The 25,857-nt window shown below is 34.7% G+C and overlaps 2 protein-coding genes and 2 long non-coding RNA genes across 14 annotated transcripts in view; 1 reads left to right on the top strand and 3 right to left on the bottom strand.

The window, feature by feature from the left end:
* Positions 1-39: 39 nt before the first annotated feature.
* LOC139994804 (uncharacterized) lies at positions 40-6,586 on the bottom strand. 4 transcript variants are annotated; one of them, XM_072017747.1, is made up of 16 exons: positions 6,303-6,586; positions 6,093-6,209; positions 5,976-6,020; positions 5,723-5,874; positions 5,539-5,650; positions 5,279-5,461; positions 5,034-5,199; positions 4,183-4,958; positions 3,769-4,118; positions 3,502-3,635; positions 1,719-1,864; positions 1,414-1,644; positions 1,018-1,337; positions 625-945; positions 451-544; positions 40-352 (listed from the first exon to the last, which is right to left on the bottom strand). In XM_072017747.1, exons 2-15 carry the CDS (start codon positions 6,166-6,168, stop codon positions 455-457), a joined length of 3,102 nt encoding a protein of 1,033 aa, XP_071873848.1. In that variant the 5' UTR covers positions 6,169-6,209; positions 6,303-6,586; the 3' UTR covers positions 40-352; positions 451-454. The 4 variants fall into 4 exon arrangements, with proteins under 4 accessions (XP_071873848.1, XP_071873849.1, XP_071873850.1 ...); XM_072017748.1 differs by having other exon boundaries at positions 1,414-1,641; XM_072017749.1 differs by lacking the exon at positions 5,976-6,020 and having other exon boundaries at positions 6,303-6,585.
* Positions 6,587-7,416: 830 nt separating this feature from the next.
* On the bottom strand, positions 7,417-10,409 carry LOC139994814 (uncharacterized). Its single transcript, XR_011801759.1, has 3 exons — positions 8,289-10,409; positions 7,732-7,845; positions 7,417-7,652 (listed from the first exon to the last, which is right to left on the bottom strand). It is a non-coding gene; the product is annotated as an uncharacterized lncRNA (long non-coding RNA).
* A 5,024-nt stretch (positions 10,410-15,433) lies between these two features.
* On the top strand, positions 15,434-16,617 carry LOC139994802 (uncharacterized). Its single transcript, XR_011801757.1, has 2 exons — positions 15,434-15,765; positions 16,044-16,617. It is a non-coding gene; the product is annotated as an uncharacterized lncRNA (long non-coding RNA).
* Rhogap100f (Rho GTPase activating protein at 100F) overlaps positions 15,793-25,857 on the bottom strand; it is a 57,918-nt gene continuing 47,853 nt past the window's right edge. For 3 of the 8 annotated variants that reach the window (XM_072017738.1, XM_072017735.1, XM_072017736.1), the window contains one exon: positions 15,793-23,019. In XM_072017738.1, coding sequence (XP_071873839.1) covers positions 22,762-23,019 — 258 coding nt within the window. In that variant the 3' untranslated portion in view covers positions 15,793-22,761. The other 5 variants (XM_072017739.1, XM_072017741.1, XM_072017743.1 and 2 more) reach the window with 3 other exon arrangements.

Genomic DNA, 25,857 nt, shown 5'->3' with positions numbered 1-25,857 from the left:
TAGTACATATAAACCTATACGCGAAGACAATGGAATTGATTATTAAATTACAATACTTTTTTATTTCAAATGCTTATAAATCGCGATAATATTATTCTCTCACAGTTGATGAGCATTAAAAGAGATCAGCCTATACTTTGTACACAATGATAAGAAAACCATATCTATAACTCCTCAAAATTTACATTCTTTTTTCAGAACGTACCAATTCTTATAGTAAGTTTGTCAAATTTTAAAAATAGAAAAGGGAGCGCAGAGAATAATAAAGTTAATTGCAGGTACGGGATCACTATACTGGCGGGAGTACAGTGTGCTATTTGTGTTGAGTGATCTAAATATCGGCAAGTTGCAGCTGGAAATAATATTTAAAGTTTTACATATAATAAATATTCAAAATATTACAAATTTTACATATAAAATATTTAACATTCAAATATTAGATTAACTAACCAATTTACGTATTTTCGAAATTCTGTTGCACCTTTTGCCATTTTGCAACCATACTAGAGACTTCTTTATGTTTTTTACTAATACCAATCCTTGTCTGAAATCATAACACAATGTAATTTCTTTCTAATCTATATATACCAAATTAATTTTACTTCTTTTATTCAAATATTTTACCCTTTTCCTTTTCTTTTCTTTCACAATAGCCTCAACAGGGATAGGTTCTTGCTCTGTCTCTAATTTGGCTTCCTCTGTTGGTAAGGACGATGGTTCCACCGTCGTAGTATCTTGTCTCTGAGGAACTTTCTCCATTCCCGTATTCTCTATTCGCGCAATGTCATTGTAAAATGAATCTAGCGCAGACACTAAAGATTCTTTCGCTGTTTTAACTGGTGGCTTCTCAATGACCTTATGATTCGTATATATTGGAGAGTAGTCAGGTATTAGCTGAATCGCAGGCTGCACATTGTGCTTATGCGGAAGTACTAAGGCCGCTGGCTATTTAACAATAAATATAACAAGATTAATTACAGAAGTAACCTGATTATATTAGTATATTTAATAACATACAGCGTGTAAGTGTTGATGATATGCTGGATATTGAAGATAATGTTCTTGTACTATGGTCGCTGGATGACTTAGAATAGGAACTGTCGGATCTCTCGCAGTTGCATCGTAGAGCGCAGCACCTTGTGACTGCACAGCACCATAAATAATTCTCTTCAGGGCAGTTGCAGGTATCTCATAAGGTGCTTCTGTTAAATCGACACCTGGTGGCAGGGGTTCTGCGCTAGTTACGTTTGCAAGATTGGCAGGCTGAGGCGACAGTAAGGCAGAGGATGGGGCAACAGAATTTTCTAATGGTTTTATTTCCGCGACTGCTGTTCCCTCTGCGGAAAGAAATATATCAATTTATATTTAAAATACCTAAGCGTGTAAAGAAAAATTGATTTAATAAGGATGCACCTTCTCCTAGTCGTGATCTCTTATCATCCAATTTGTCGTTGCACTTATCTTGTTTCCTTTTGTCCCTCTTCAAATCCTCCGCGTAAATTCTTGGGGGTGGAGGTGGGCTCGGATTTGAAATTTGGGGTGGAGGCGGAGCTTCTATGTCGCTGTTCCTTGGCATCGTTATGTCCTCTGTTGTCTCTCCACCTTCTGATTTCTTTGACTTTGATCTTAGTCCTTCTTCTTCTGCTATCAAAGAGAAGCATACATTATTCACTAAATAAATTAAGGGTCTAACTTTATATCACAAAACTTCACCATACCAGGTATAATAATATCTTCTTGCTCAGCTGGAGGAGGCGTGGAACAAATTTCCATCTCTTCAGCTCCACCGGCGATGCCAGTATCCGGATAAATCCATTGTGTAATTCCAGTGGCAGTGTTCTGGTAATAATATCGCTTATGCGACCTGGAAAAAAGCCCACAAAGGGATGTAGCACAATGACGAATAAAAGTGACTTACTTGCATGGTTTTTTTCTTTACATTGATAAACTTTGGAAAGACGTTACTCCATGAAAAGAACGTCCTCCTGAGTTCTGAAGCAACTTATTAGCTAGAAAACAAAAAATTAATACTCCTACCTGCAGCTCGGTGTGCCATTAAGTCAGCGAGGCCCTTTTATTATAAAAGGATTAAGTGTTACTTAGCGGTTACATAGAAGGCGATGTCTTCCGCAAACTCGAACATTGAGAATTACGTCGACAATATCTGCGTTACGCTAGCGAAATATTAAGCGGATTGATTATGCGTGTAACTAAGGGCGCAAAGGCCTGAGGATGACTTTCAAAGATATACAACGACGTGCACTCGTTGAGGAACCAAGGGAAGCGCCTTTTAATTGTTACATTTCAACAAATTGTTTAAACATGTAGAAGATACAACTTTTCATGAAATGTATTTTTTTTTTTTAACAAATGACGTATATACGTGACATTAAAAACATGTACATAAAATGTAGTGTAGAGAAATGAAAACTTCGTACGATATATATGTAATGATCGTCTACAAGTATTGTTACTTCGATGCTTTGACCAACAACTTTGTGTACAACTTGTTTCAATGACTTGATAAATCTTTTCAATGATGCCTAGTTTCTTTAGGTTCCTAGTTCCTTCGTATGATTTCGTCCAAGAAGAACTTGAGTTAATTTGGTATAAGCTTCTTTTGATATTTAATGGTTTCTTCCAGCAACGACCATCCCCTTTTATCACTTATCCCTTCAGGTTACTAAGTCTGTTAACACTCACATGATTTAAGATCTCTTTCAAATACTTCTCAGGTTTCATGACTGCGTCTCTAATGGATGGTTTTATCCATTTGGTACAATCTCTGTCTCTGCACTTTGTTGAGGTGAGCTTTTGACTCTAGTTATTTCAGAAGTTTAGTTCTTGAAGTGTTCAAATATACTGGATAATATAATCTTCATGCTTTAAGTCACTAAACAACGCTCCTAGTGTTTGTTAATTTTTCCACATATATTCTTCGTTCATAATTTTAGATAATGCACATTTGGTCTTTGAGGCTCCACTCTGAACACAAACCTATCTTTTTATTACTTAGTTACTTTATAAGATAACCCGGTAGTGTTTGCACATTCATGTATAATTTTCAATAAATTTAATTAATAAAAATATTGTCCCTTAAGGGACGTAAGTAGAATTAATGATCCTAAAAACTTTAAAGAATTTCGTAATGTTTTATTCTGAAATTGATAAAATCAAATTGATTAAGTTTCTTAATAAGGATACGACAATTGTTCGTTCAATTCTTTTACTATGAATCATGAGAGGAATTAAAAAAATATTCGAAAAAATACTTCGTCTTTTAAATTTAAGATACGATCTCGTGAAGAAAATTAATTTGAAACAAAAAGATTGAAATTCTCACTCGTTATCGTTATTAAGTGTCTTGCTAATGATATGTGCAAAGATTACATGACTTGAAGATTTTTAGAATAATGACGTGTATAACATACACGATATCTTGTATGGTACGATTTATGTTTATTTATATGAAATACACAAATTTTAGATGGTATACTATACCTATCCCACTGACATAGCCATCCAGGTGGTGCTGCATCTTGTTCCAAGCGTTCCAATTCGTGACTGGTGTCACTCAACCATCTACGCAAGTAATTCTTTTCTAAACAACCTGCTTCCCATGCAACAAACAATGTCTGCAACATAATATTCAATATATCGTTCATTACATACATACGTTCGTTCTCATACATACAACATTATATTTTATCTGATACAACATTATATTGGTTGATCTCTTATAACTATGTAAAAAGGAATTTTATTTACTTGTAGCTGAATAGACATCAATTGAACTGGCGATACACCTGGTTTTCCTTCTGATAGAAACTTTAATTTCTCAAGTATGATCTGGGATAGTAGATTAACCTCCCCTTCATCTTCTCTGGATTCACCATTCGTTTCTGATGTACTTGTTTCTCCTTCAGTACTATTTGATTCATCTTTGCAAGTTGAAACATTCTCTTCCACGTTCTCGTTCGCAGTGTTTGGTTCTTCTTGCTGATCAACCTGAGGTTCAATAAGATGCTCGTCGCAAGAGTTCATTTCCTCGCGTTGGGTCTCCACTTCCAGTTTACTCGTTTCATTATCATTATTTGTTTTTATCTTTGTAGATGGAACTAAAAAAATAAGTGAATTTTAATTTAATTCGTGTTATAATTATTGATCTGTAAAATATCTTACCATCAAATGCAATACGTTTTTTCCTTTGAAAAAATTTATTCCGACCATGTACGTTATCGACGAATTTGTTTCCCTTTTGCGTATCCTCCTCTGTTTTAGTATTTGAATCATCTCTACATTCTAACCTTTCTAGAATGTCGTCATTATCTTCTTGTACGTTTTTCTTTTCGCTATTAATTTCTTCATTGTCATTACTCTCTGCTATTTGATCACCATCAATTTTACCTAATAACATACTCTCCACGGTTTCTTTGGTTTGAGGAATTGGAAATAGAGCTTTTCTCTCCTGTTTATCTTCAGATTCTTCTTCAACATCTGAATCTTCATCGTAACCAGGCACTAAAGAAATGCGGAAGTCTACATCGGAGTCAACACTGTGTTTATTACTGCTTTTCTTTGTTATGGATTCTTTCATCAATCGACTATCATTATTAATTTTATCCGTATAATCTGTCTTTTGAACAGTATCTTGTTTAATTTGGTTTATTAAGTACTTAGCCTCTGTATCATCAGATGGTTTTGAGTCCACAGATTCTACTGTTGATTCTTCTACAGTACCTTTGTTTTCGTACATCTGATTTGGATTCTGAGAAATTGTCAGCAATTGTGGTTGGATTATAGGAGTTGATGAAGAAAGTTTTTCAGGGCATTTCAATTTTGGTGTTGTACTTGTGCTTTTCACCGATGATTCTTTCATATCGTTCTTTGATCGATTCTCATCCACTGTATCTGAATCACTTTCATCACTCCCATAGGATGTGATCATTTCTATTTTCCTAAATCATTAAATTATTCTCTTTAAGTAACCTATTAAAGTGAGATTTAAAATTATTAATGCCTTAGCGTTATACCCATCATCAGAATCATTATCCATAGTATCAGATGTGTTAGCAGTGTCTGGATCAGTTTGAGATTCTGGCTTCTGCAATGTCTCATTGCAAATATACCTATTACGATTTCGAGCCACTACTTCCCGGGGAATCATACCTTCTGGTATATTTTCATGGGATTGTTGATCTAAAAAGATTCCATACTATCGATTAGAGAATCCATATCTGTTAAAGAACAAAATAAAAATTCAACAAAATACAATTACATGTAACTGATGAGAAATCAACCCAATGAGACTCTTGCATTGAAAGTGGTTTTATAACAGAGCTCGTTTTAATGTTGTTTTTTAAGTACCGTAATTCATCTGGCATTTCCCATGTTACTTCGTTAGTCTCAATGTGCCAATAGTAAGGGTAACCTGAAGATTCATCTAAGCATTCTCTCCACACTAAAATGGTTTTCATTATTCAACTACAAAGTATCGCAAAGACATTTTCTAAATTCTAAGATATGATAGTATCTTACTGAGTGCTTGTTGATTTGTATAATGTGCTAAGCGTGTGTTAGAATTTGTTGTTAAGGCAACATTGCTAGATTCATTTGAGACTGGTTGTTTGGGTGCAATCAGTTGGATTTCCTACAAAATTTCGAAGATCTTACATTTTTTAATGTTCTCCAAAAAATTATGATCATGAGAAGCCTTACTTACTTTAAAAAAATTATTAACTTGATCATCTAATTTGCAATCTTTCTTTGAGTCTTCAGTATCACTATCTGAATTATAGTGACAAAGTAAATTTGCCAGAGGATTTGTAGGTATGTTTTGTCCAGGATAATCACTATTTATATGTTTGTGTTTGTCTAAAAAAGGTAATGATAAGACATATTACATAAAATTTAAATCTATGTACGAGTTTTTATTAACAATTTCTTTTTATTAATAAAATTGAATGTATAATTACAAAATGCTACTGTATATATATAAAATTCTCTAATGCCATGCACTTCTGTAACAGTTTATCATCTAAAAATAGATATAATGCAATAATAAAAATTTGTTAATTAATATATGTGTTTACTTTGTAAATGTTCTCCATGAAAACCGGACTGCGATTGATTAAGTTCTAAAACAGGCCTTCTTTGACGTCGCTTCATAATAAAATATAAGTTATATATGTTACAGATAATAAAAATATCTGCAAATATGAAAATTAAATGTGAGTAGAATCATGAGATCATATCTAGTTATTCAATCAAGTGACGCAAATCTGTACGCTATTTTTACGTACATTTAAAACGAGAATGTATTTTCTCATAAACAATACAGAAAGGTCATTCATAACCTCAAAGTATACGCTTATTCGCTTAAACAATTGCAAAGTATGAAAAAGAACATAGACTGAACACTTCGACTGATAATTACGAAGCGTATAAAAATACAATACTGTACACTTCACACATATCTTAAGAACTTCTAAAGATTTTAGACATTGCAAAAGAGAGGTTATGTTAAACTACAACGAAAAGTCATACTCCCATCTTCAAGGGTCATCGATCACTAAATCATTCATTATTAGTTGTACAAACCACAGAATAATTTGGTTATTTAAAGCGCCATCCAGTGATACATTTTCTAACTTATATCTTATAAACCGTGGCGGGAAATGTAAAATTACCCGTCGTTTCTATATGGAATACTTTTTTATTCAAAGTAATATTACTAGAAAATATAAATTTTCGTATTTATATAAATATTCAACTATATTCTGCTAACAATTCATTCTATAAATATAAAACTCTAAATGGAAGAATGAAAAAGGAATGAAATCCTTGAGTTTAAGGGATTCGATCACGAATGTAATTACTTATAACATATTTATTTATAATGTTTTAGTAATATATTCCTTATTGTAGACATATATTTATATCATATGGCAGCATAATAATATGACATTGTATAATATAAGTGAGGTGACTGACAAAACGATTCATATTTTTAATTCTCTTTGTTCTCTGGTCAAAGACCACAATCATATCTTTTTCCCATTCGTATTCAATCACTCTTACATTTCACGCACGCATACGCTCATTAATGTTCCAGCCTCGTAGTACGCGCGTCTAGGATATTTCTTTTTCCCTCAGATAAATCGCATCCATTGTACTTTCTCGATCGCCAATCGATCGATGCTGGAACTCAAAATGGCGTGTTTTGACTCGCAAAAAATCGTATCTCATGATCTTTTAATTCCCATTTACGTGTTATATTCGCCGTCGTTTTCAGTTTTTATTGATAGATATATCAGGCTAATTGGCGCGTCGCAGTGCGCGCGCGTGCACCGACCTCAAGTGCGAACCGGCACGATTAGTCGATAGCTGACGATCGCAACCAAGGTTACCTACATGTATATATATATATGTATGTATATATATATATGTGTGTATATTATATGGAGCTCGTCTACTATGATTTGTAACATTATTTCATACTTACTCGGCTAGTTAAAATATCAATGTACATTATAATATACTCTAATAACGATAATGCAACATCGTTAATTTATTATGCTTTGCAACTTAGAAAAATAGTCCTAGCTAGGCGTGGCCGCGTCCCGTGGAACCTCACGATTATCATTTTGTTACTGAAAATACAAAAACTTAAAATCTGCTCTTTGGAAGATCGATATAGATCTTCCTGGGGAATTTATTCTTTCAGATTACCAGATCTGATCGAAGCACCTGGTGGTCGTACCAAGTTATGCATAATATCTCTAGATAGCAGTAGATGAAACTGAATTCCATGTTATTCCACGAGAGAACAATTCCTTGAAGTAACTAAAAATTAAAGAGAAAATATTGCATAATATTTAATTAAAATTCAAATTTGATTTTGGAATAATTTTATAGTTCCTGCTCAAGCAAATTTTGATTAAATATTGAATAGAGTGATTAAAATTAAATCTAATATGGATAAATGGAATCATGCCTGAGGAAAATACCCTACAAGATCACCTAATTGACTAAATTCTTTAAGTCTTCATAATCTCAGGAGCAAGAATTTCTCCTAAATTACAAAAGAACTGTCTATACTTTCTATTATACATTCTACCAATCTCTGGAATTATTTTCCCCAAGACTTATGTTGCATTTCCCAAAATCCCCTAGTAAATTAAAAATAGTAACATTGTTAACGTGAACAGAATAATATCGGGTAATTACAGATATTTAAGAAGGTCACCGGATGATTGTTTGTTAATAAGTCAATTATTTATTGTTACCTTTCAGCAATGAAACGAACGTTTAGCAGGAGCACGCGATGCGGTCACGGCATAATAAAATCTATTAAAAACGATCAACGGAACAACGGTAGTACTACCTCTTTGAAATTCTCACGCTCTACAATATGTCCTACTGTTGATTTATAATTCGATCGATGGTCGCGCATACCATCGATCCTCCATCTTGAATTAATGTGGACTTAACACTGACTAAATTATCACCGGAATCGGTGACGTTAGAACCCTATTCTTTACCATTTTTTTTTTTTTGCTTTTCTTTTCATTTACTTGCGCGAGATTTATCGATTCGCTATCAAGCGTCACCTTATGGCCGGCAGGCTGTCAACCTATGATCGATAACGGAAGTAGTGATCACGATAGAAAATGTCGTATACTTAATATTCCCTATATCTAGAATTCCATTTCTAGTAACTATTTATATTATTGAGAATAATGAAATTACATGTTTTTTTGTAATTTGAAGTATTTCGTTTGGTTCGAAATTAGTCAAATTATTATTACTTCTTTTTAATGATATTATCGATTAGGTTGATGGTCTACTTGCCGTGAAATGAAACAAAAATAAAGTGTGGCCTCCAGCTTAACCGATTCTTGGCTAATTAATAACTAATCGACCCTTCTCACTCGAACCACTTTTTACCTCTGTTGTTAATATATTCATGTTCATTATTCACACATAATGTTTAATAACTCGGGGAAATCCTCATACGATTTCATTTTTCTCTAGATGACTCTGTATACCCGCTTCCACTGCAAAACGAAAATGATAAAATCGAAATTGATCGTTGTAACTAGGTGTTCGAGCGTGAAGGGCTTTCTTTACCTCGAATGGGCTCTACTATTGATAATCATTTGAATCATTAATAAACATCGTTCGTCATCAAGATCGATAACGTCGCGACGCAATAAATCTTTCACAAACAATGGAAAACAGGTTTCATGGCCAAACACGCCGGGTGAAAACGTGCCTTAAAGTATACGTATTATTATTATTATTATTATTAATTATTATTAGCAATTCGAACGCACACATCGTTATTTATTTATTTATTTATTTTTTCTTTAATATTATCGTTATCGATATTACTATTAATATTATTGTTATCATTATCTTTATCATTACAATTATTATTTATTTAGAACGACATAAAAAAGTCAGTCCTCGAAAGCAGAAGTTCCATTTCACCCGTTGTGCCTGGCTCATTAACGCGTAAATCTTACGGTCACGTGTGAACACACTGAACATAACGTAAATCGAAAAAACAGAGTTTTTACCCATTCCATAATGATTTTTTCATCTTATCCCTAGATTTCTTTTCTTATCGCGAGAATGTTCGTTACGATGCGGACCTCAAAGCGACTTGGACAAACGAATACGCGTGACACGCAAAAACAGCGAAGAATACGAATATTTTATAATCTCTAGCTACAAAGAATTCCCATAATTGATCTAAATTCTGTTATATTGCAGGAAATTCTATTTCGTTTTGGTGTTGAAGTTGCTGTACTTGTATCCGCGTACTGTGCTTCTACATCTTCTTGGAGTGCGTCCGGCTTGACCAACGTTTAAAAAATAAAAATTATTATAGATACCTAGTAACATTTTTGATCTAAGGAAAATTTACTTAGATATTCTACCAACTTATGATGAATCTTCTGTTGATAACTGTAAGATCTAAAATTTCAAGGGAGATCTTTGATGATTAGAAAAATATCCCTAGATGAAGACAAAATTTCTAGAAAGCCGGACGCATTTACAATTGACACTGTCACACACAAGATACGCATTTTCATTTACTTTCCCATTCGACACTATCTTTTGTGTTCACACTCTCATCGATGCTTTTCTTTCCTTTCATAGTTGATTTTTTTCTGGTTCGCATGAGCGGTCAATGGGCGTCTCTAGTAAAAGCGCGCCGCGACGCGCACTTACAAATTGTAATTAATTATACTGACACGCTACTATATATTCTTCAATATAATATATATATATATATCTACTTGCTTGGTATAGCGATCAACGATAGTTGTTTTTTCTTCTCCTTCATTTTTATATGTATAATTTATATATATATATTTTTCTTTCTTGTCTTATGTATATATATATATATAATCTCCCTCCCTCCCTCCCTCCCTTTTGCTCATTCATTCATACTTTTAGCCACACATTCGTCTTCTGGATCGTTCAGCAGCTTCGATCGGAGGATCGATCGATCCTCGAAATTCGAGTCAAATTTATTTCATGATACGCTTCTAAGTTGGGACTTTTAACTTTTTTTTTTGTTGTTGCGCAAATACTGATATAGCACTCATCCATCATTTGTTCGTATCACTGTCCTATCCGCTCTCTTTCCCTTCTTTCGTAGTATCTCTACGTTTTCCCTTTCCTCCTTCTAAAATTAGTATTTTATACCTTCTAGTTTCTCCTTACCTATTCTACATTCACATAAACTTTCATTCGCCTTCTTCCAAGCTTACTACTCTCTCCCCTTGCTTATTATTTCGCTCTGTCATTCATCTTTTGACTCTTCTACACACATAACACTCGATGCACTCGATGCACTCGATTTTGTAAATATATTTATACACTTAGAATTTTCAATTCTCTTGGCGATTTAATCGCCTGGCTTCTTTGTATCGTCTTTTTGCTCTTGTTTCTCTCATCCACACCCAGATACGTATGCTTGCCTCTCACTCTTATTCATTCGTTCCTATAACTGTTTACCAATCATCCCCTATAGATGTTAAAATTACTGAGGAAATTGGTTGCACAGTGGGCTATACATTTAACAAGAATTTAAACGCTATAAACGAAAAAGCTCTTTCAAATTTATCATTAACTTCATTGACAAGTTAGTCTTTCGTTAAATTAAATTGTGTGTATGCTTGGAGTCTCATCGATGATATCAGGCTAAAGTGTTCAACATTAAACTTCTTCTATGTGTAACAGTAACCAATGTGCAACAGACTTCCTCAATCAAGGTGTATGATACAACAAGTGAATTGCAATTATTCATCCACGCTATTTCTATTAACAGAGAGTTTCACAGGCTCCTCTCTAAATAATCGTAAGCTTTTTATTCTTTCACTTTTTCTCCCTTCACATGACAGTGATTGACAGCGATATTGTGTGTGGAGATCCGATGATCTAAGCACTGATTATATATACATGTTTACGTAGAGATTCCTATGAAATATTAATCTGTATAAATCATAATAAAGATGATACAAAATCGTCAATTAACATGGAATGAATAAAAAAACCATTTGTTGAAATACAAATTTGTCTTAGTGTTTCATCCCTTCCACACGTGTGATTCAGTTATCTGCGCATACTTTAGTAATTAATACTCAACTTTTCATCATTATCCCTATTCTTTTTTTTAAATTTTTTTTTTTTTATTTTTTGGTTTTATCAGTATTTCTTCCCTTATGAAGTTCTCGGGCTCAATAATTATCGTTCTAAGTATTCATCAGTCACGATTATTGTCAAACAATCTGAAAGCAATAGGAGTTGTTTCCATAAACGATATCAGAAGAAAAAAAACCCTCATGTGAAAGGGTTGACAATTGTCGCTCATACGGGTCATAAAAATTCCTTTGTATAAAAATGTTTCTGGTTCTGGCGGGAATTACGAAAAAGGAGAAAAGAATCCGACCTTTGTAATACTGTAAGATAGTAGCTATCGAATAAGGACAGTATGAGATCGATGTAGATCAGTCTGATTATGAAAATAATTTGTCGACGAACCTTATAGATGAGGATGTGCATGTCATATGTCTTGATTTATGAAAATACGAGGTCAGAAGATGGATATGTTGGAAAACTGAATGATTCGATGAGCTGCATCAGATCCTTTTCCTTTATTATTGTCGAGAGCTCTAATTACAACATAAGGTTATCGTAAAGTAATAATCAAAATTTAAAAAAGGATCTAAGATTAAAAATTGAACGTTAGAATGAATTAATTAAATTTAATAGATGTATTACTAATATTATATTATTGGTAAATGAATTTTCGAGGCAAAATTTTGATATTTAGGGATAGAACTCACGATAATTAAGGAAAAGGGAAGAATTTCAGGGTGCACATTAGAAAGTGCCATTTAGTTATATTTTTTGGGGGCTAGGTCGAAGCTGCGACTAATCCTAAAAAGCGTGTTTCTCGTTTGTCTCGAAACGCGGCTCGTTTCCCTATCAATTACTAGAGGCCCTCTTATTTCTTCTTTTCTTTTGTTTCGAGTTCCTAATTGCATATTTCTCTTTCTCTTTCTTTCCTTTCTCACTCTCACACTCACTTTCATTCTTTTTATTTAAGTACTCCACTGAACCTTAAGAATTTTCTTCGTAGGCCCATCTTTCTACTACAGAAACAAAAGGATCTCTTCTTCTCTATGATATGTAGGACGATGAAAGCTTTAGGGTAAAACCTACGACCTAATTATGCCCCTGCTCGATGAAGGATGGAAACGATCAAGCGCAGAACCTTGATCGGCGGATCCCTTTAAATCACTTTCAAGATTTTGTGGGCCCAATTCTGACTAATTTCTCTATCTTTCAAAACACCTAACCTAAAACGTTACAACCGAATGTTATTTATTATTTCCTAGGTTAAGTGACAAGAAGTAGAAGGATGAAATCTTACATTAGGAGAGTCTTAATTGTCTCTGAGTCCATCGATCAGACAAGAAACCACTTTCCACCAGGAAGAAATGAAAAGAAGAAAGCGATCAAGACCGACCACGGCAAGTTCCTTGCTAGAAACTAGTTTCTAATATTCAAAGGAGGGCCCACATCTCGTTGCCATCATTCTGAATCCGTCTCTATCCATTTTTCCCTCTGCACCAGATAGAATGAATTCTGGCTTTGAGATATGTGTTCGCAGCTATTCCTTGGAGATAAGTGTCTTTCTACGTACAATTCACATAATTACACAAGAAGCTATACTCTTCTGAAGATAACTGCATTATGCACGGTCGTATCCAGTTCTGGGACCCTCACGCCTCTCAATGGCCTCCAAAACTGTACATCATGGATCAGAGAGAATATAACCTGGCCCCAGGACAGCCAGCTTCGACCCTGGTACGCGTGTATTTTGTGTATGTGTATATATATATATATATATAATACTCTTCTCTTCTATTTTATCTGAATAGAATTGTGTCGCGCGCATCCGTGACCAAAGACCAAGTCCAAATACGTGACGAACGAGATTCTACTTATTTACAGGCTTCACTGATCTCTCCTAACTTCATCAACTTCTGCATGATCGTCATCATCATCAACTTCTTCATGAATTGAGAAGAGAACGCTTCGTACATCGAATCCCCCGAGATGTGGGGCTCAGAAAACGACAGAAGAACTAAGTATTCTTCAAGAATATGTAATTATTCTTCCTAGTCATCTTCTTTTTTTTTTTTGTCTTTCTTCTCTGTACATAATTAACTCGTTGCTTGGTCTACTGACTCAAAGTATACATATATCTGTCTCACCGTTTCCTGTATAGACAACTCGACTACTTGCCAACTACTTACTATCCTGTGTGGCTGCTTCGTTTTTTTGGAGTCATTGAGCACTGAATACGTGGGAGTGTGAAGTTCGTCGTTTCTACGTCTACGTCATGGTGAACGACGGCTCGAGGAATTCGAATATCTTCTCCGTTTCGTTTTTCATCATCCTCATGACTATTCTCTAAGATTCGCGCTCTGAGAGCGCATTGTGCTGCTCACTGTGTCTCTCTCTCCAGGATCCTCCCCCTCATTGAAGATCATCATCGTCTACCGGAAGGACGAAGGAAGAACAACGTAAATCGTAGCCAAGCTGGTTTTTGGAAATCGTCTCGAGGTTCACCGTGAGCTGTTTTCTTTGTCTTTCTCTTCCCTTTAACTTCCATCCATCTTTTTAGGTGCTGCAGCTCTTTTTTTTTTGCTTCTAGACTATTCATAGAAGGATTTGGAGAGGTGAAAGGTATATTTAGAGTCAGACTTTGGCTTTTTATTCTTCGTTGTAGTAATGAAGTAGCATTTCCTTTAAACTGACCTGCGTCTGATTTGAAAAATCCATTTAGGTCTGGATACTACTGGTATAAAAGAAGATTAACGAATGATTGGAATACCTAATTCGTTTCTAAATGTAATCTGATGCAACACTGAATAGGATCTTCGTATGAATCGAATCGAGGAAACGAGTATCGAAGGTAGATCATCGAAGGAGTTTGTGTTGAATGATTCAGAATGAACCTCGTGACGATTCGAGGATTTTTGAGGAACAACTAGAAACTGTATGATACGAACTACTTAAGTTTGAATCGTAGAAAGTCGATAGTTATACTCATTCGTTCATCTCTTCTTTTCTTTTTTAAACTTTCTTCCTTGAGAAATTTTTTTTTCAAGAGCGCAACAATTGCACTCTGGCTACTGTCTGCTTCTAAATCATAGAAAAATCATGGAAAAACTCTCTCAATCTCACTCCCTTTTTCTCGCTCTCTCTCACATTATTTTTTTTTGCTTTTTTTTTTTAGAAACGTTTCAGTATGACAAACATGGTCCATCGTATATACGTAGTTCAATATATGTTAGCGCTAGGATTCGACGATTAAAAAGACCTGTATACGGGGAAATCAGAAACGATGCTGGTATTCACGAATCATTGAAGAAGTTACGCGCTCCTAACCTCAAAATAATACCGAGAGCCTTTGTTGATACTTCTTCCTAGTCTCATTGTGCGGAATTAATACTCAGAACCGTCGAATAGGTTATTTCTTCTTCTTTCATGGTTTTCCTAAAGCTTGAAAATAAACGTGTTTCGTTGATTATAAGCTAGCAAAGAATTTTTCTTCCTCAACAGTGAAACAGATGTTAAAAATTCTTTGTGTCTTTTCTCTCATGAAAGAAGTCTTGCTTTCTTCTTCTGCTCCTTTCTTCTACATATTTATTTTACAATTTCATCTCTCTGTTTCAAGCTTCATAGAAATAGCATATCTAGAGATAAGCTATTAGTGTTCAAATATTAATCAGTTTTTTATTTTCTTCTAACACATTACTCAAAGTGTAAAGGAGAAGATATAGAATTCAAAAATTACTATATTCACCATTCATTGAATCTTCTTTCTTTTGCAATGCATATTCTCCATATTTTCTCCTTTTCTGTTACTTTCTCCTTTTTCAATGAAAATTCGACGGCCCTGCTTCAGTGAATCGTGTACACAGCAAGACAAACGCGCCTCCTTCTTCCAGATATTGGCGCGCTCGAGCTTATCAAAATAATCGGCCTATAAAATATCGCGGGGTTATCGTAAAGAAGAATAAAATCGCTCGAAGATCGTGTGCCACGGTAGAAAATACAAGCCGTTGGGTTCTTTTAGTTTTCTTCATTTTGCGCAAAAATTCGTCCGAAGAAACGTCTGCAGTCATGGTATTGGTAGTTCGATGAAACGCGATTGCGCAAGAGAATCAGGTAATGCGAGCATAATAAAAAATTAGATTCTTATATCGATATTACGCCCCTTGCTTCGTTTTTCTTTTTTCTTGCTTTTCCTTTCGTTTTTCTTTCACTCACCAGTCTATTCTACTTCGTTTTTCTTCCACTCTATTCTCTGCTCTACACATTGTAAATGAATCCTCACGGAAGCCATGAGTGTGGCTCTTCGACCCTCTTCTTCCTTAGAAGTTTCGTTGTGAATTATTAGAATCAAAACCTTCTTCATTTTCCACAATTTTTTAATATTTCTTTAGTTTATTTTAAGCAATTGCTCGCTGAGTCTTCTTGGAATGGAAAAGAAGAGGCCGACCGAAGATATCGAAAGAAAATACGATCTTCAGAAAGGAATTAGAGAAGTCGAGGCCACGAACTTGCAGTACATTGGGCTCAGTTCCTTCGTTCGGTTCTTCCGATCAAGGGGTTCCATTAATAACGATACGATGTCTTTCGAAGGATGTCCAGGCCATCATAAACGAATATTTCATTGCGTACGAATTGTTCATCGAAATGAAATGTCTTGCGATTGATTAAAAACTGATTGTCAAATTCTGTTTTCGGCTAGTCCATCTGTTGCTTTGGTATTCAATTTTATATTATCTGCCCTTTGTTATATTCTATATTTCTTCATGCTCAAGAAATATAGAGAATGATTTCAGAAGTATGGATTAATCGGGCGAAGATAGAGGCTGATGAAAAAAACATTTTTTGTCTAATAGATATATATTCGATTTTGTTTTGTTTTCAAGTATTTGACGTTTGAAAATGCGAGTATTTGGCGCCTAGCAGCAAATAATTCGCTTTATAATTAAAAAAAAAAAAAAAAAAAAAGGAAGCAAAATCGGACATACGTTTATTAGATAAGCAACGTTCTTTTTATCATCCTCTTCGTCATATCTTACTTGATGAACACAACAGTCTACTGGAAATTCAGTTTCTGACAATTGCGTTCTCAAAGATTGCATTTCTAATGCTTTTTGTTTCCTTTAAATGCACTTCTTTTCCAGACTGAACAAACCGAAAACGCTTGGAAAAGATACAAATGTGTGAAACCTGAATTTATTAATCTGGAATCCCTCATCAGACACGTACCAATCGTTCGATTCGAGTCACAATTAATAATTATGTATACGTAGCATAATATGTAGGTATAGGTATATATAACAACAGTCAATCATACAAAATTGCGGCAGTGTGCTTTCACGTATAATTATAATTAATGGTACGCGTATTTTTGGGCGCGTGATTTCATCGTTATTACTAAAAATTAGGAACGTCGAGGAACGCCGGCCACCGAGAATATTCTAACAAGCTAACTCTAAAAAGTAAGGTTATCCTGGTTAATCTATAAACGGGCGATAATTCTTATAAATATGGAAAATTCAACTTTTATATGAGCCTAATTATACAGAATCTTCTTGAGAAATTGTATATATAGTAATATTTTTATAAGGTCCTTTTTTAATTTCTATATTATTTTATGTTTTTGAATACACGAATATAACCAAAAAGGTAGAATATAAATAGGCTTGTTTCATCCTCTAAATAACGAGTGCTTTACCTAACATAAATTCAGAAATTGAAGAATCTCTATTCAATTCATAAAACAGTATTACAATGTTTAAAAATTACGAACGTCAGTTTTATTATTGCATATTGGCTTTTAAAAAGTAATTCTTATATACATTTTATAAAAAATAAACAAATATCTTCACGATAAAAATTTCTTCATGCAGCCCTGATCAAAGTTTCAGCTTATGTTTCTACAAATTCTTTACCTTGAAAACTCAAATACATTTACTTTGCCTGATTTTACGCTCTCGCCATATTGTAGCTTGTTACAATTTTAGGTTAGGTTAGGAACACTAAGTAGACATCGCTACATATTCTTACAAAATGATGACAACGAGAGATCATATAGTACTTACGCAATATAGAACTATTATATATAAATGGTACTAACATGGAACTAAAGAATGGAATTTTAAAATATACGGAGTGAAAAGGAGGAATATAAAAAAGAAGGGACCGGCGTTCCATGGCGCTTGCACATCGAACGATAGTGAAACAGTCGGGGGCTCGATAAGATCGGAGATGTGGCTACGCGAATTATGGTACACAGACAATGAGCTATACAATGACCCTCGAATCTCGGCTACTCAAAACAAACACCGCCCCCGGTGACATCCTCTACCGAGATGCCGCCGATTAAACTAACACTGTGCGGAAAAAAGAGAGCGCACTGGAGTATGCGATAGCATACGTGTAAATATATTATATGCATAGATATATTCTTGTATCGTAACAGCATTTTTCAATAAGTCAACAGTGATGTATACTTATGACTCCGCACTGGTTTGTATCTCGAGCTCAACATAACCTAGTAAGCGAAAGATAGTGATCTGTAGATCTACAGATCTCTTTCTTTATTATGAGACTCGAGAATATCCCTGGGATAAAATTGGTATATATCTGTTATGACAGAATTACAATGCAGGACCCTGACCTATTGGAATTTATGTGTGCATTAGTGTACTATTTGATCAAAAAGTAAAGTTCCATCTTCAGGAATAATTAAGATCAAAAAGCTGCGTCAGGGAGATTTATAGGATACCCTAAACTATAACTTCAACTATCGCCAAATTGTAATATGGCTATAATGTGGAGTCATAAAATAGTGCAGATTATCTTGATCTGGTACTTTCCTTTAGATGACTTTTTTTTTATGTAACCTTTGAATGTTTTGTTGAAGAACGCTGATACGATAAGTATATCGTATGCCATTTATACAGATTGCATTCACTCACGAGGACACGAGCTGAGAAAGCAATTTCGTAGCAGTCAACCCCTTCAAGTACTAAATATTTTTGAACAGGGTGCTTTCATCAACATTGTCTTTGATACAGGATTGTTCTTAACTATAGAAAATGATATTTTTTGCCTTTCTTGACTAGATTAATAGTTTAAAATAAAATTTTGTTCACATAACCTCTCCAAAAGGCTAGTGAACATTCATCCTAATGTTACCATTATTCATACACGATGTATTATTTATACATTATTTATATAGGGTTGAATAATAGCTTTATTCAATCGAAAGAAACTCCTGTACTTAGTCTTCAACAGTATGAAAAAGTGGTGTTTATTAAGAACTACTGCTTGTAATGGAAATAGCTACCTTGCAATTCTCTTGTAACTTCGAACAACTTATGTTTAAATTTACAAAAAAGCTATTCCCATTATGTGTCTGGACATTAAGTACTGTATTAAACGTTTGATCACCACTTTTCTATGCCACCCGAGATGATAAGAATATTTAAATTGAATAAAGTTACTATCTCGTGCTGAATGAGTCGCTGGAAATTGTCATATGAAATAACTTTTTGCTAATTTAAAAAAAATGTTTCCAACCGTTCAATCGTTGAAATTGAAACATTTTATTATTCAATTGAAATTCCTGTTTAAGTTAATAAGAATTAAATTATTCTCTTCCTAAATCGATCAACAGGAAAGTTAATTTAAATGACAACGTCTGACGACTCATTCTGCATATACATATATACATATAAACGTTTATTTATACATATTGTTACGGACACACGGTAGATTTTTGGGAATTTAGTCCTGTTTGTGAAGATTTCAAATAACCGTATGGCGCTAAGCATTGCCAGTAGCGATACTAGCGCCACGGGTACTATAACTAGTTGAGTAAGGAAGTGCAGTAGGATTCTAATGAACAAAGTTATAAATATAGAAATATAGATGCATAGTTTGCACGAGAATAAATGAAAATAAAGACTAGAAGTTTACAGTTCTATTTAATAATAAAAATTATAGCTATAGTGCTCTTTGGAATAGATTGTGTGCTGAGTTTGTAGTGCAGAATACAGGAATTGGGAGTGTTTTGGGATGCGATGGAAGACATATAATAGTTATGATGCCATTTAACTAATAACCATACTAAAGTGAACATTGGGTTCATTAATTTGAGGACTCTGAATACCTCATTGACATATGAACGCTTTACTAATGCACTGTAAATAATTACAGTTCTTACTCGTTCCAAGTGAGGATAAAATAAGTGAAATCTCAAGGTAGATTGAGAACTTGTTTTCCATATTAAGAGCTAGATCAAGAGAATAATAAGCTTTAAATGGCACTACTCATTAATTACCATGAGGTCTACTTAAATCTACTGTCTGTACGCAACAATATTATACTAACTAACCATAATGACAGTAACAATAGTCAAATAACGACTCGTGTCCCCGTTGACGAGATCGTAGAACAAACGAACCCCGGGGAATACCCTGACCGAAGGGTGGTCTCTCTCCCGGCTCGTCCTCTTCAAATGCTTGCTTCTTCACGTACACAATTATAATACTGGCTATGTTTTTTTAATCGTTTAGAAGTTTACAATTAACCGTTTAATTATTATCGTTTCTCGGTGAGTTTCGATTCCTCTACCCCTGGCTCTCCGCTTTTATTCTGATCCAATCTTTCCTTTATTTTTCTTCTCCGTTCGTCGGTTTGCTATTGTCAACATGTACAAGAAGTCATGGAGTCGGTTCCTCGACTCCTGTCGCGCTGAACATTATATATATTATGTATAACTTTATCGTCTGCGTGCACCTATACTTTGCATCTTGTCTCCCATACTTCGTTTTTTTCAATTATTTTCTTTCCTCCTTTTACATATATGCATGTATATGTGCGACGCAGCTGTCGTGTACATCAGCAGTTCCTTTGTGTTTTGTATACGAGGGCTAGCTAACCTCTAAGTAATAGTTTTTTTATCAAAAGCACATGTATATCGTGACTAGCCTATGTGTGTATATATAATATGTATATATATAGTATATTGTATATAAATCGACCGTTGTGTCTGTGTGATTCATCATTTTCATATTTCCTTATATGTCTCTACGTGTGTGTATGTCTCTTATTCAACTTTTCCTTCTGTGTGTGTATGTTTTTTCTTTGGTTATTTATTTTTGTTTCATCTCCTGTCCTCCCTGTATATCGCTCTTTCTTTTCTTCTTCCATCGCCAGTCAGCGTGATCAGTTCTTGTCGCCTTTCTTCTTCTGCAGCTAGCTTCGCCGGTGAAGAAACTCTTCCGGAACTTTTTCGCGTGAGATCTCAGTCTCGACCGGCCGGGAAACACCATGAACTTTGTTGAAAAATCGACTGGAGAAACGGTAGAGTCTCTCCTTCAGCTGAGGATGTGCGCGGTGAATCGCGAAATTTCCTTTTTGCATTCCATTCGTACCCCATTCTTTGCTGTTTCATTGCATTGGACATTATCTTCTCAGTCGGTAAAGTAGATTTGTGCACAATTTAGGATGCAGGGGATATTTAGAGATGTTCACTGTCGTACAACTATTCACTCGTTGCCTCCTTTCCTCTGTTAGTTTTTTGTCTACTGGCTCCATTTTTGCTTGATCAACCGTTGGGTTTTTGAAAGAAGCTTTGACTGATCTCAAGAAAGAATAGAAAAAAAGTTCAGCTGGTTTATAATCTTTCTGGCATTTGTGCTCGAAGAAAAGTTCAAAATCCTTACAATATTGACTCTTCAGCTGCGGAAGAGAGAATTATTTCCTCTTGCATATGGTATCTTATTTTATTGGTTGAACGAGATCAAAATTATCTAGGAGTCAAATTTTGTGCAAGAAGTTTCAAACTAGGAACCTGTTACAGTCTTTGGTCATTGTGAAATCATAATATATATCGCAGCTAAAGAGTAAAATCTTCTTCTAAATATTAGCATAACTTTCGATTAGTTCTTTTTCTTTGGTTTAGGTTTTGTTTAGTCGTATTATAAAACTTGCAGAAGGCTTTCAGTCAGTCGTCAGATAGTCAATTTCAGCGTTGAATCTCGTTTTTTCGCGAAGATATTTTCTTTAACGAATATTCGCAGTGGTCCCATTATGCGCGTCATTTCGTCTCGGAAACAATGATCGCTTATATTGTGCGTCTGGCGACAAATATTCAGCCTCGTTCATTGTATAAATTATACGTTCTTCAAACATAATATTTTCAGAGGGATATATGTGCGATTTGACGCGCTGACTGCCGCAGAAAACATCTATAAATATTTCAAAACACAACGTTACACAACGAAGAGAACCATTTTCCTAACACAGCCAACAATAATAACATTCAAGGAAAAATTATTTCACTAGGTAATACAGCATCGATTAAGACTCAAGTCTTTGGTTTTCGCTTCTTTGCTGCTCTACGAGCAGCTGGTACCTATTAAAGATTGAAAAATCGTTTCACGATACAAGTGTTGTAGTTAGATTCCTAAATCAAAGCAGTCAACGCGTTAAATATCTTTGAGAAATCAGAAGTAGAAAGTATATCTTCTTTTTTTCAGCTTTCATCAACACATCATGAAAGTCTTTGATTAAAATGAAACAGAAACTCTTAACATGTTTGTTTATCATTTCATACAATTCTGAATGATAAGCTGTATCTTAAGAATATAACCTCTCTCTCTTTTTTTAAAACAATTTCAAACAAACACACTTGTGAGCAACAAAACCCTTTCAATCCTGTTCCAACAGACTTCAAAATCCATTATATTTCTATTACAAGTTTCATTTTCAGTCTCTTAATACGCATGCATCAGTATTGGGCAAGATTCAAACCTAGCCAAACTTTCTTCAGATAATAAATAAATTTAGAGAAACTGTAGGCAGACTTTGAGTCTGTTTACAGTCTATTTTAACAATTAACAACTGACAACTAGATAATCCAGGTGATTTTCTAGTTGAACAAATTTTAACCTTTCGATTTATTCATTATTCCATGCCCAACACTGTTCCTTAGTAATCTCATCTTCTTAAGAAAAAAAGAAGAAACGCAAGATTCTCCAAACTATCGGTAAAACGAAGACGTCGAAACTATCCAGGGCGCACATCCCCGATTAAATCCTCATATTTCACGAGACTCTAATGCGTATTGGGTACGTGCTAATGTCGATCGTCATCGCTGGCCTCTGCATCACCCTCGACGCCCTTCTCACCCTCTTCAGGATGTGGTGTATTTCCCTCCTCGGTGTCGACGCTGCTGGTCGGCGTAATCTGTTCTGTTCCAGGACCAGTCGAGTTCGCTGTGGCCCCTTCGTTGTTCTTTTCGAGTCCCAGGCCGCCCAGGAGGCTTTTGTTAATCGGTTCCGGCGAGGCTTCCGACTCCTCGCTGCTAGGTGAACCGGGAGACGAGACTATCACCTATATGAACAGAGACGCCGTATCACCAGCGTCGTTTTCCATTAATCACGCAATCCTTGGACTCTTTTCGCGTGCTTATGTTTGATAAATATTAACCCTTCGCACTCTATATGTGGTGATTTTCTGAGGTTCCAGGTCTAATTTTCTAGGTTTGAATTTTGAATTGAATAGACATGTTTGTTCAAATTGTTGCACAAAGGGTTAAAGAACATGTGATGTGGCTGTGTGCAAAATGAATTTTGTATTTCTATTGTGAAGGTTCTGCTGCAGGATTGTTGAAGCATAAGTCAGTCTCATAATAAAAATGACTTCTAGTGACTTGTTTTTGATGAGTGAGATATGGTCCTGGGATGTATGGAAATAAACGTATTCACCTATGTAGAATGAGACATCTATGATTTGAGTTGTGTGTGTAATATGTATAGAAAAATTGAAAGTGTCGAAACCTAGATGCCTCATCTTGGTTACTATATTCTATGTATCTGATGTGTACTTCACGATTGAAAGGATGTCCATTGGATAAGAATTTTTGGGAATTGAAAGGATATTTTGTTCTTGATTCCAGTTTGAAATATTTTAAATTAAAAAAGAGGTATTGAATTTAATCAAGTTTATGACTTACAATGTAATGTCAAACCGGATTCAAGAAGCAACACTCAAGGAGCAATTAATGCATGCTTGGAGCACTAATGATCCCTCAAACTATCAGTTGCTAAATAGTTTTCTGAGATTAAGTGGTTCCTTAATTAAAATGATTCCCAAGAGGGATCATTTTTCCTATACTCTTTCTCCACTTTGTCTCTTAATTAAGCATAAATATATATCATGAGAGATGATACTATATTGAAAGAGTACTAGACACTTTGTGAATTAACATTTTTTCATTGATCAAAAACAGACGCACTGTCAAAGTATTCTTCACATTAAGATCTTGATCAAGAATAGTCACTTCATAAACTGTATAAACATTTTGAATGTAATAGTTTTTAAGGGAGAACAATTCTATCTTTTATAAATATTCATATCAAATAGCTTTTGATTTTCCATGAGTTTTCAGACATTGGATATTCCTGATCTTTACAACCAACTAAAAGTATTTATATATTTTCATGTACATTAGAGTCTTTGATATTCATTTGTAGTCATAGCTGTTGTTCGAAACGACTCTGTGAAACTGATGAAAGCTAATGGATGATTGATTACTTGGTTCTTTAATATATATATATATATATTCTTTTTTTGATAATCTGGCCATGCATGTGATAGAACGATAACTAAAGGCTGATGTAAAAAACGCGAATGAAAACGATAATAACGATAATACCTGTGCAAGAAGCGGCGTCTCTGTGCTGTCAGCGGTTTGGTAGAGCCGGCAATTTGCGTTTGCTCTGAAGAATACGTGCCCAAACGAAAAAAGATAAAGAAGACAACGTAAATCGTCACTATAATGGAAAGACGTCGAGAGACTTGCGTAAAGAGAAACGGAAAAATCATAACCGACCCGCTCGACCAGTAGGACACCCAAGTAAATGTACAGAAGTGACATCGAGACATGCACGGAGGCGTTTTTGGTAATTGTGGTATCATATTTACACGGACGCATCGCGACGTGATTGTTTTGCAAACTGTTTGCCACCCATTATAACCTCTTTTCTTTATATTTTTTCGTCTATACACCTTCTTTTTGATCATGCTAAGAAAACATAGCCTTCAGGGCGAACAATTTGCAATGGCCGACGATCCTCGAGAGTTAACCTGAAACCGACACGATGTAAATGAATGAAAGAACGTATATGAATGAAAATATGTGAATAAATGAATGGAACGAACTTGTCTCATTGAGTAGCGAATACATGATTCGTGATCATAAAAGCGCGACAGGGCTTGTTTTTGCGAAGCGAAAATAAAGGGAGAGAACAGAGTCTTTACTTTGCCTACCATGCTGTTCACAACACGCTTCAGATAATGCACATATGTGGGACACGGATAGAAAAGCAGAGAGCGAGACGAGACTCTTGTTCAATTCTTTTCTTTTCTTTTTTCTTGAAGCGTTTCGTTCAACTTTCCTGGTCTTTCTTCCATTTCACATGGTCACGATATTTTTAATTAATATGTATATAAGAAAATGGCAAGAAATCTTGGACCAAGAAAGCTCTGGTTTATTATTTCTTTAACCTTCTTCCGCCCATCCTCTGTACTTTTACTTTGTTAATTACAAATTAAACGAAAATAAACACATTACAGTACTTACAGTAGTCTTCATTTAAAGTGATCACATTTGAAGAATGTAAGGTGAAGCAGATGATAAGACATATTTCTTATCTTTTACATGAAAGTAATTAAAAAATTTAAGCTACTGTCAATCAATCCCATTTAAACAAAATTCTCATTTTATTTTATCTTGGAATTAAATATAAGTTTCTCTTACCCCCTGAATATTTTAAAAATTCTAATTGTCATAACATTACTTAGGCTCTTGGTGTTTCACAACACTTTGTGGATTCATTGCTTACTTTTATAAGACCTATACTTTAATTTAGAAGATTGTTCCCTTTTTCAACTGTCATATTAAAGGATTACTTTCATAAGTGATCCATAGCTGATCACTTATCTGGAGAATAAGTTAATTGTAAAATTCTCCAGATAACGCAATTTATTACAGTTTATTATAATAATGCATTAATTTATGCGACACAAAAACTTCAAACTGTTGCTTAAGAAGTGGACCAAGAGGATCTGTACTTTTAAGGTGCTTTCTGAGATATTTAGACATCAATAGCAGTGGAGCAAGTGCACAGACAGAGGAAGCGACGGTAAGAGAGGCAAAAGATTGAAATG

This window comes from Bombus fervidus, chromosome 15, assembly GCF_041682495.2.
Source record: "Bombus fervidus isolate BK054 chromosome 15, iyBomFerv1, whole genome shotgun sequence".
Lineage (NCBI taxonomy): Eukaryota > Metazoa > Arthropoda > Insecta > Hymenoptera > Apidae > Bombus > Bombus fervidus.
Note: the sequence above shows the minus strand (reverse complement) of the source record. Positions and strands in the feature narration are given on the sequence as shown.